The sequence below is a fragment of the Vicugna pacos genome, chromosome 4 (assembly GCF_048564905.1).
Source record: "Vicugna pacos chromosome 4, VicPac4, whole genome shotgun sequence".
NCBI classification, from domain to species: Eukaryota; Metazoa; Chordata; class Mammalia; order Artiodactyla; family Camelidae; genus Vicugna; species Vicugna pacos.
Genome location: NC_132990.1, coordinates 75586736 through 75596927, shown reverse-complemented (window position 1 = coordinate 75596927; position 10192 = coordinate 75586736). Strand labels below are relative to the sequence as shown.

At 57.2% G+C, this 10192-nt stretch overlaps 1 protein-coding gene and 1 non-coding gene across 18 annotated transcripts in view; both read right to left on the bottom strand.

Moving 5' to 3' along the window:
- Positions 1-1506: 1506 nt before the first annotated feature.
- Positions 1507-10192, bottom strand: part of PRRC2B (proline rich coiled-coil 2B) — a 79393-nt gene continuing 70707 nt past the window's right edge. For 10 of the 17 annotated variants that reach the window (XM_072960314.1, XM_072960317.1, XM_072960316.1 and 7 more), the window contains 6 exons: positions 9927-10054; positions 9153-9393; positions 6287-6463; positions 5578-5669; positions 3310-3391; positions 1507-2117 (listed from right to left, as the gene is read on the bottom strand). In XM_072960314.1, the coding sequence (XP_072816415.1) occupies positions 1983-2117; positions 3310-3391; positions 5578-5669; positions 6287-6463; positions 9153-9393; positions 9927-10054 (855 nt within the window). In that variant the 3' untranslated portion in view covers positions 1507-1982. Of the gene's footprint in view, positions 2118-3309; positions 3392-5577; positions 5670-6286; positions 6464-9152; positions 9394-9926; positions 10055-10192 lie in introns of those variants that run through there. The other 7 variants (XM_072960324.1, XM_072960326.1, XM_072960329.1 and 4 more) reach the window with 4 other exon arrangements.
- On the bottom strand, positions 7194-7279 carry LOC116280413 (small nucleolar RNA SNORD62). Its single transcript, XR_004189800.1, has one exon. It is a non-coding gene; the product is annotated as a small nucleolar RNA SNORD62 (small nucleolar RNA).

Below are 10192 nucleotides of genomic sequence, written 5' to 3'. Positions count from 1 at the left end.
CACACGGGGCCCTCCATTCAATGGGTGGCCCTTTGAGAAGGGACTTTAGGGTCAAGATTCAGGGGATGAAGGAGAAAAAAAGACAGGCTAGTGAGAAGTAAGGTCTGAGAGTAGAGGCAAGGAGGGGAGTGCTGAAAGCTATTGTTTAAGCAGTAAAGCATCCGGTCCTCTCCAGATGACCCCAGGAAGAGACCTGGGCACTCTGCTAGGAGGCTGTCCCCATTCCCTTAAAGCAGTGAGGAGCAACGAGCAGTGACCCCAGTGGTCCCCGAGGCACTTCCTTTCCTGTGTCCTCACTGGACACGGAGCCGAAGACCACGGCCCGGGGCACATCCCCTATTGCCTACCCCCTCATCCTCTGAGCCAGGTCTTCCCTGGACCCACCAGCAATGACAGGTAGATGGCTGGTTAGTTACTCTGAAGAGAATGTGCAAAGCTTGAAATAAACATCCTCTCGCCCTTCCTTGGGATGACAGAATCTGGGAGGATTTCCTTCTAGTTCTTCTTTTAAAAACAAGAAAACCCCCAGCATAAAATGCCTCACACACACATCCTGACAGAGGCGGCTCTGCAGACTCAAGAGACCACCCAGGCTGTTCCAGAACCACGGTCAGCCCTGCGACCCATCTTACCTTCCCCCGGACCCTGCTCTGGCCTCTGCAAAGACCCACACCCACTGCTCAGTTCAGGCCTCTCTGTCCCAGCAGCCTCCCAGACCACGTGCAGATCCAGCCAAACCGCCATCCATGCCCTCTGGTCACTATGCAGAGGAACTGCACGGTCTCTGGTGACAGCCACCCCCACTCCCATCACCACACGGAGGAACCGGTTTCTAGCTGCATGGGAAGTGGAGGGACAGGAGGACCCAGAGAGGAGGCAGCAGGCTCAGGAAGAAGGAAGGAGACGGGCATGATATGGAAAGTTTGAGGAAAGGGGGAGTATGTGAAACAGCCCCTGAAGGTGCTGAAGCCCCAGAAGCAGAGACGCTGAAGGGTGATGGTGCCTGGTGCTGTCCGTGCACTGCCCAGGCCAAGCTGGAAAATGCCAGAGCCTTAATCTCCATGATTCACCTTGGGTGCCCAGCGGTCAGTGTTCCCACTAGCTTCAGAAGAGTCTAAGACAGAAATTCTGTTTAATTCTTATGCTAAAAACGCCATTAACCTCACTGGGCTGCCCGTAAGCTCCCCTGGGCCATCAGGCCAGGGGCTGGAACTCAACTGAAACGCCACCCACCCGCCCACCCTCCCCGCCGCATCACCACCTCCCAAGCACACGGTGGGACACCCTGTGCTTAGGAGCGTATCTTAAATCACCACTCCTTTTTACAAGTAACCTCAAGGATTAACCAACAGAGATCAGGAGAGGACACATTCTTAAGAGTCATCTCTTAAGGTATCGCTGTGATGTGCCAAACTAACAGGAGAGAGTTCATAGGAAACTACCAGAACAGAAAAGGGGGTGGGGAGAGAATGGTGAAGGACATATAAAAGTCCAGCTACACAGACATAGCTTGTGTTTTTGTTTTCTTTTCCTTTCTCCTTTGTAAAATCTTTAGCTGCTTTTTAAAACAAAAAGTCTCCAACTAATAAAATGGCCCTGCTGCCAAACCAGTGTGCCTGGGGACAGACAGGAGGCGGGCGGGGAGGAAGCGCTGTGAGGGCCCCTGCGGCCAGGAGGGAGCGGGACAGGAGGGACGGCTCATCTGCACTGCGCGAAGGCTGTCCCTCCACAGTCGTGGCGGAAAGGAGATGGGAATGGAGTCGTCTGCTTTTTTGTTTGTTTCGTATTCAAGCAAGCAGGTCAATGCCACGTATCCAGGGGTGCAAGCTGGTTGGACGACGTTGCTTTCAGGAGTGGAGAAGAGAGGGAGGTCTCTCAGTCCCTCCCGGGGGTGGACGGTGCATCCATCCGTCGGTGAGACTCCGCAGCATCAGCATCCGGTTGCGTGGCGGTGGTCCTCGGGGCAGGCGGCCAGAGCCCCTTCAGGCCTTGCTCTCCTCCACTTTGACTGCCCGAGGCTTGATGGCTCCCGTTCGCTTCATCGGGGAAGCGGCTGAGGGCGCCTCCTGCAGCTTCACGCCTCCCAGGCTGGGCTTTTCATCCACTCGTTGTTTGGCCTTTGGACAGACGAATGGGGACAAAGGAAGTTACCCTCATGCAGAATCACGGGCCAGGAGACGCACTCCCACCACCCACCTGCTGCTCCTCAGTCACGGGGAAAAGCTACAGGAAAGAGCCAGTCCTCGGGCAGAAAGACCAGACTTGGAAGCAACTCCCTCCTGCGGGCGCCGAGTGCAGTGATTCGGAGGCAGGAAGACACCAGGTCCTCCGGGCAGCTTCTGCGGTGCCCGCGGGCCAAGGCCCACTGGAAGAACCTTTTCAAATCAGTGCACCCCACGCCCCTCTAGTGCACCCCACAAGTCTTACAGCTTCTGACTGTGCTGAGCGGCATGAAGCCTCTTGGCTGACTTGGTTTCCCAGATCTTTGACCCTCCCCAGCTCTCACTTTGTAGAAACCTTTCCTAAAGCCCCTAGTTCATCTCAAGATTCCCAGTCAGGGTCCCCTGAACGTGCAGCTCTGTGCAGCGAAGTGTATCAGATTCTGCCCCTCACGCCGTGGTGCGAACTCTGGAAGAAAGCTTTGGAAGCTCAGTCTGAGCAATTCGAAGAGCAACCCCCAGGGACCCAAGGCAGGAGAAGTGAAATGAACAACCCCCTTCCACCAGAACGCTGTCTGACTCAAACCCCACGCCTGACGTGTCTGCGCCCCGGAGCCCGGTCACTTTTTAGAGGAGTGGTGAAGAGAACGGTGCCCAAGACCAAGACACTGAGACATCCCTCTTAGGACAAAACGGGAAGACGTCATTGCGTCTGAACCCCACCCGGCCAAGACAAGGACGAGACACAGCACTTACTAGAGCTAGCACGCGCAGCCACACGCCAGGCACACCCGCCAGGCACGCACACACGCCCCGGCTTCTAGAGCTGACCCACAGGCCTAACCGAGTCCCAGCGCCTTCACAGCCCAATCGCTATGGAGGGATAGTCCACCTTCTGGCGTCACCTCCTCAGAGGAATCCGCATCCTCCCTTCTCTGCAGGACAAGGAAGGATCCAGACGCCCGTCAAGAGGAGAAGTGCCTTCTCCAGGAGGGACTCGGGCTCCCTGGCTCCCAGCGCCACGCTCTAAGCGCCAGGGCACGTCTCTCTAAGAGGAGCACTCAAACAGGCTGGACAGTCCCTCCTCTTTTGGCGCTTGGAGACCGGCCTAAGCGTCCGGGGCTGGAGGGTCTGGAAAGCCATCTTCTACCTGTTGAACGTAGTGTCCCTGCACAGAGCCCATGTTAACTGCTGATCCAGAGGGCTTCCCACTGGGGCTAGCAGAGCTAGGCCTGAAAAAACCAAAGGAGGGGGTGAGAACACACGCGTCACCACAGAAACGGAGTGAAGCCTCCGATGGAGGAAATAGAACCGGACAGGCAGAGCGCAGGGCGAGGGGGTCGTCACTGTGCCCTGGCACCTCCAGCCCAGGTCACAGAGCTGCCCTTGGGGGGCAGAGGCCAGGGCCCCATCACGGGCGGACCCTGAATGGGCGATGGACGGACACAACGGACCGCCTCTCAGGGTATGGAGGGTCTGGACCAATAGGATGCTGGGATCCAGACACAAGGTCCGTAAACCTGACAAGACTGATGCCGAGTATCTTTCTAGTCTTCGCTTGGGGGTGGGGGTGGGAAAAAGAGATACCAAAAGTAACAAAAATGTACAATATCTTTCTAAATGTGTTCCACAGACCAGACGGCTCCCTCCCAGGGATGTTAACTAGGTGCTATGCGGGAAAGAAAGATTCTGTGGTCAAAAATCCTGAGAAATTATGTACGTGGAACTCAACAGGACTCTCCCCAGGGGCCACTCCACCCCCACGCTGAGGTGCACCCCGACTCCCCAGCAAGCCCTCCTGGGCATAGCACACCCCCAGTATCTGCACAGGGAGCTCTTTCCTGACAGGGCGTGCCTCAGAAGTCCTGTTCCCAGAAAATGTGGGAAACGCTGCACTATAAAAACACACCCGTTTTCCCAACCCTGCTGAAACATCAACAGAACAGAAGCTGCCAGTTAAGGCTGACATTTCCTAAACATTCTTCAAAGAATAAAGCTGCTGCCACTCCTACACCGGATGGACACAGGCAACTCTCGTGCGAGCGTCCCTGCTCTGGCCTGGCCGCCGAGGAAGGCGCTACACAGATGCGGCTGAAGTCTGCCCGCAGCGTCTGCCCACGCGGGGCGCTTCCTCCCTTCCCCCAACCACACCACTGTGTGGTGCTGCTGTCCGTGTGCATTTTTCTTTCATTCTATTATTTTGGCCAATGTGAACAATATGGTTGGAAAACAAAACAGAGTACGTAAAGCCAAGAAAGTGAAAGTAAGAACAGAAAAGATAAAGAAATGGGGAACAATTCACAAAAATCCCTCTCTGAGGAAGTGCAGTTAGAAACGCGGAATGCCGGGGCAGAGGAGGACTCAGCCTCCACGCTCCAAGAGCAACAGGGCAGGGCGACCACAGCAAGAGTGACTCGGGACGTCAGAGACTGACCTGCAGGGGTGCCTTGCCCCCGCCAGGGACCCACGCGCCGAGCTGCGCGGTCAACCTCGCGCGGGACACTGCAGGTCCTGGATTTCTTCCTACTCATTTGCCAACAGGAGGGTCTCCGGGAATCTCCCACAATTAACAAGAGTCGGCTGTACCAACCCTCGGGCCCAAAGCCAGAGTGTGCTGCCTCCCAGCCAGCGCTCTTCTCCAGGGGTGAAACGTTCTCTGACTTTTTAAACATACTAAATAGAGTTGACCCTTGACCATCACAGGGTTTGAACTGCACTGATCCACTTACATTCAGATTTCCTTCAATAAATACGTACTACACGATCCACAGTTGGTTGAATCCCCAGAAGCAGAACCATGGATATGAAGAGCTGGCTGTGAAGTTATCCCTGAATTTTCAACTACGTGGAGGGCCAGCGCCTCAACCCCTGCACTGTTCAAGGGTCAACTGCAATTCAACATCCTAATTTATACAAAGCCACCTCTGAATCCAGCTGAGGGGCCGGGACAGTTACTGGAGGCTGCGACAGACCCAGAGGAGGCAGAGGTGGGGCCACACTGAGGCACAGCCCCCAGCCCGGCAGCAACAAGTCCTGGGAGGGTCAGAGGGCCAGTTCAGGGGACACGCGGCCCTAGAAGAGGAAGTTCTCCTCTTCTAGGGTGTCTGCCTTCTCCACCAATCTTCTTAAAAAATCTGGCAAGAAAGCTGTGAGTAGCCAGGGTCAGTCCTGACGCTGTTACAACACCAGCCGTTCCTTTTCCTAGCTCTCCCAAACCAGAGCACTTTATGGTGAGAAATAAAAACAAAACCATCCTCCCAATTTCAGATTCTCCTGTGTCCCGGCACAGGAACTTCACGGTGACAAGCGGGCCAACAAAGGCGACTCAGCCTCAGAGCCCTTGTGCTGCTCCCCTGGGCCCAGGTCCCAACAGTGAGGGCCCCGCTGTGAGCATCCAACCCCTGGTGCGTCTCTTTACCTGTAGGTCTGTGGCGACGGCACAGAGCCTCCTGAAGGAACATTCTGCTTACTGTCGGCAAAGTGGAAGCCCTTCATCTCCATCTGAGAGGACTAAAGAGACCGAGACACGACAGGCTGCCACTGGAGGGCTCTGGAGACAGCTGGCCCTCACTGAACCACCCTGGGCAGAGCCGACGGGGCCCTGATGGCCTCAGGACAGAGAGGCATCTTCTAAGGGAATATGCAGGCCTTCCCCCTCAAGTCCAGGCTTCAGGCAGGAATGTCCAACATTTTTGCTTTTTTTCCGGTGGGGCAGGAAGCGTGGACTGAGCACCCCCCCCAGTAGACCCGCGTGGTGGACGCGACCTTGCTCCCCTAGGAGTATGCTCAGCAGAATCTGGGAGCTGGTGAGGACTGCGGGTTCCACACACTTCCTTGCCACCCAGCCCTCGGCCTCAGTATCACACACCATCCCCGCCCTGCCCTGGCATCTACACACACCCAGTCCTCTTGTGTTGCTGGTTATACATGACCAAGGGGTTCCTGCTGTGGGACTGTGAGGACTTGGCAATGAACAAGAGATCAGCAGGGGCCTGGTGAGGCCCTGGAGCTTACCTCCCGGACCGCCAGCATTTTCTGCCACAGCAGTGGTTCCTGACTATCTAGAGAGGGTCCCTAGGACAACCTACCCCCCACCCTGGGGCACAGCAAGAGGGAGTCAGCCTTACCTCTCTGCTGGTGTTAAGGACCGAAGGCTGGGACCCAGGCGGGAGAATTCTTCGGGGGGCCCCGACAGAGAGGCTTTGCCCCTGCGGCAGCTGGATGGATTGTGGCAGGATCAGGGGCTGCTGCCCGGAGCCATAGCGAGGCAGGGGCAGCTGGGAGCCGGGCAGCGGCATCGTCAGCTGCAGGACAACGGGGACAGTCAGGAAGAGGACGAGATGTGGGGAGAAAGCCACAAACGAGCATTTACACACGCATCCAAGAGCAACCACAGGTTCTACTGCAGGTTCTTATCCCAGAATAATGAAAGCAAGGCCTTCACACGGCAGACAGACGCTGGACCACGGTCTGAGCAGAGCAGACTACCCCAGACTCCACACTCTCAGAGGCAGGGACAGGCCCTACGTGGTGGCCGTGCTCAGCTCCTCCCTGAGGACTGTCTGTGTGCAGCTCTGGCCCTGCCGCTGTCATCCCACAGAGGTCCCCTGAGCACGCGGTCCGTGCTGGGGAGACCCCAGGACACGTCCAGACCCAGGAAACAGCTAGAACACAGTGACACGCGGGACACAGAACGGGTACAGAGTGCGTGGAGGTGGGCTGGGTCAGGGAAGGCTAGAAACCCCCTCAGGAAGTGGTGCACCTTGGCGCTACTCCGTGCAGCACAAAAAGGCAAGGCCCTCTCACTGCTTTACCTCCAAAGGTGACAGAAAACAAGACTCAACAGGGGTCTGGGATTTTGGGTTCCTGGAATCGTTTTAAAGCCTGAGATCCTTTTGAAGCGTGTTATGACAGAAGAATGGGGCGGGAACTTCCAGGCCAGAGGGAATACTCCTTAAGTCCGAGGTGGGTGAGAGGGAGGAGGTGGGCCTGGAGACCCTGGGGGGGGGGCAGGGACGGGGAAGCCACGTTCTGTCTCTCAGTCACAGTCCTCCTCATCTCCCTGCTGTTGAGTCCACTGTGGAGGGTCAGAAGGATCTATTGGAACTGCATCACTGAGACACGTGGCGGCCAGACCCCAGGACCCTGTGCTGCCCCTTGTGCACAACTGGGTGTGGGATGGGGACGGGGATGGCACTGGCTCAGGGTGTGGTGTGACCTGACTTGTGTTTGAGAACCAACCGTCAGGCCCAAGGCAGGAGCTCCTGCAGCCTGGACAGGGTGGTGGCTGGAGGGGACGAGAACGGGCTGGATTCTGAATACTTTCCACAGGCAGAGCGAACAGAACATGCTGAAGAGGCGGGGGGTTGGGGGGAGCAGGGGCCCAAGGATGACCGATGCCAGACAGGAATTCCGCTCACGTTAAGCCTGAGCTACCATGAGTCATGAGCAGAGGTGGCAGGCAGCCCACTGGATCTGAGTTCAGATCCAGGAGATGGATCTGGAAGAACTGGGAAAAGCTGAATTTGGATGAAGCTTAAAGCCACAGGACTAGAAAGGGGCCAGAGGACAGCGCCCAGGAGGCACAGCAACTGAGAGACTGGGGAGGCAAGGAGGGAACAACAAAGGAGACCAAGGAAGAAGGCTTCAGGGAGGCAGAAGGAAAACCAACAGAGGTGTCCACGGAATCGAGAACGTGACTCAGAGGGAAAGAGCGATCACAGGGTCAAAATGTGATGGGCCAGCAGGAGGACGATGCAGAACTACCCATCAGACTCAGGAACATGGAATCTACTGGTATCCTTAGACAAGATTTCTGGGTTTTGTTTTTTAAAAAACCGGAGGAACTTCCTGGAGATGTGGTGAGAGGACCTTCACGGCTGGAGGCAGCAGGGCAGCACATCTGAGTGCCTGCTGGAGCAGCGCCCAGGGGGGCGGGCAGGACACCTCCCAGGCACACAGCCCACCCTCAAAGCCGGGCCGGCCCCATCCCCACCCCTTGGCTCGGAGGCACTGGGAGCTTGGAGCAATCCTCTTTTTGTTACAACTGCTATTTCCTTGGCAGCACAGGATGCAAGATGGAGGTGGGGAAGGCAACGAGGAGGGTAGGGAGGCACGCAGACCCACGGTGGGTTGGCTGTCTGGAGCTGAATGTGGTTTGACAGGGGTGTCTCCTCCCGTCATAGACAGCTGGGCAGAGGCAGGGAAGATCTAACCCTGGTTAACTCAGTGAGGGAGGGGCGGAGCTGAGTGCAAAGACAAGGGCGGGTGTGGGGCTCTGCTGAAGGGGCAGGAAAGGAGGGCGTGAGAAAAAGGTGGTCTGAGGCAGGTCACCAGATGGAGTGGGAGAGAAACGTCAGAGGTGGTGACCGGGGAGGACCCTCAAGCCTGAGATGACGGCTCCCGGTAATGACCAGTCCAGACAGGAGCATGCGCAGAGTGGAGCACTCGTGGTGAAAAGGCCATGGAACTGGGGGCAGAGACCTGGGGTGTCATCTACAGAGACAGCAAAACCCCTGAGATGTACCACAGGAGCCATGCTGGAGACGGAGCCAGGGGCCGAGGGAGGGGAGTGACCCTCAGAGCTGTCTCTCTTGCCCTCGGGTCAAGGGAGAGGATGACAGGGACCCCCATGCGGACTCAGCAGTGTGCTCACAGTAGTGTGGAGGGCCGGCGGTGGCAGAGTCTCTGGTGTGGGCCTCAAAGCTGGGGTTAGGGAGGAGGGAGGCAGAGCAGTCTAGAAGCATCAGGGAGCATACCCAGAGGACACTCACACACCCCCAGCCCCAGCTAGGAGGGCGGAAAGAGAAGCCTCACTCTTAGGAGAAAGCCAGGCCTCGGGACTGTTGACAAGAGGTGGAGGACCTGGCCCTGGTTCTCGTAGCCCAAGGACCAGTCACAGCGGCTACAGACAGCAAGTCAGGATACATCAAGAGGCAAACAAAAGGGATAAACAATCATGAAGGAAAGAGCCCTGGTGACTGAATTTCTGACCTGTGGGAGCTGGGAGTCCAACATCTGGGAGGCGCTGAGCCCTGCAGCCTGGCCAAGCTGGCTCTCGTAGACCAGGGCTTGGTTTCCACTCATGGGCTGGTAGGGCGAGCCGGACTGGGGCTTCACCATCTCCAAAGGCTGCATGCCTGGGAACGCCGAGTACGGGGGCTTCAAGGCTGTGCCTCCAGAGAGGATCATGGTGCTGGGCGGTGACAGGCTGGGGTGCATGTACACCTGAGATCTGCAAGAGCCAGACGGGCAAGTCAGGTGCACGACCGCACCGGCGCTATCTCAACCGTGAGCACGTGAGCACGTATCAGCCTGCTCAAACACGGCTCCCGGCCCTGCCCCTACAGTTTCTGATTCAGAAGGTCTGGGATGGGCCCTGAGAACCTGCATTTGCAACAAACTCCTAGCTAGTGCTGCTACTGCTGGTCTAGGGACCACGGTCTGAGCATCACCGAATTAAACAGACCCCATATCCAGGCTGTACAAGGCACAGGAAAACCTGTGTGCTGCCGAAAGCACAGGACATCAGACACCCTGAAAGAGCAAGTCATAGGCAGTGAGGTAGGGAGGAGGGAGAGCAGTATGACTTGGTAAGAAAAACGGGGCCAGGCCCCTGGCCTCCTACCACACAGTTCACTGTGAAGTGGCTGTGACTGCCCCCTCAACCACGGCCCAGAGCAGAGCAGAGCAGCGCAGAGCAATAGCAGACAAAGGGAACAGGTCCACAGGCCGTGACGCTGGGCCCGTTCTGCCCTGGCATCTCACCTGAAGGGCTGTAAGGAGCTGAAGATCTCCTGAGACTGGGAGACGGGGAGCCCGCCCCTCAGTCCAAGCTGAGCTTGAGCCTGCAGAGATGTGTGAAGGGAAATTGGGATCTGCTGGGCAGCGGCGGCCTGTGGACGGGAAGCCCGGCAGGTCACCATGGTGTCCTCCCAGTTAATACTCACCACCCCTCTCCCCCAGCCCCTCTCCAGGGGCCGCCGAACACTGCCCAGAACACAAACTCAGCATGTCCTTCCCAGGCTTCCTTT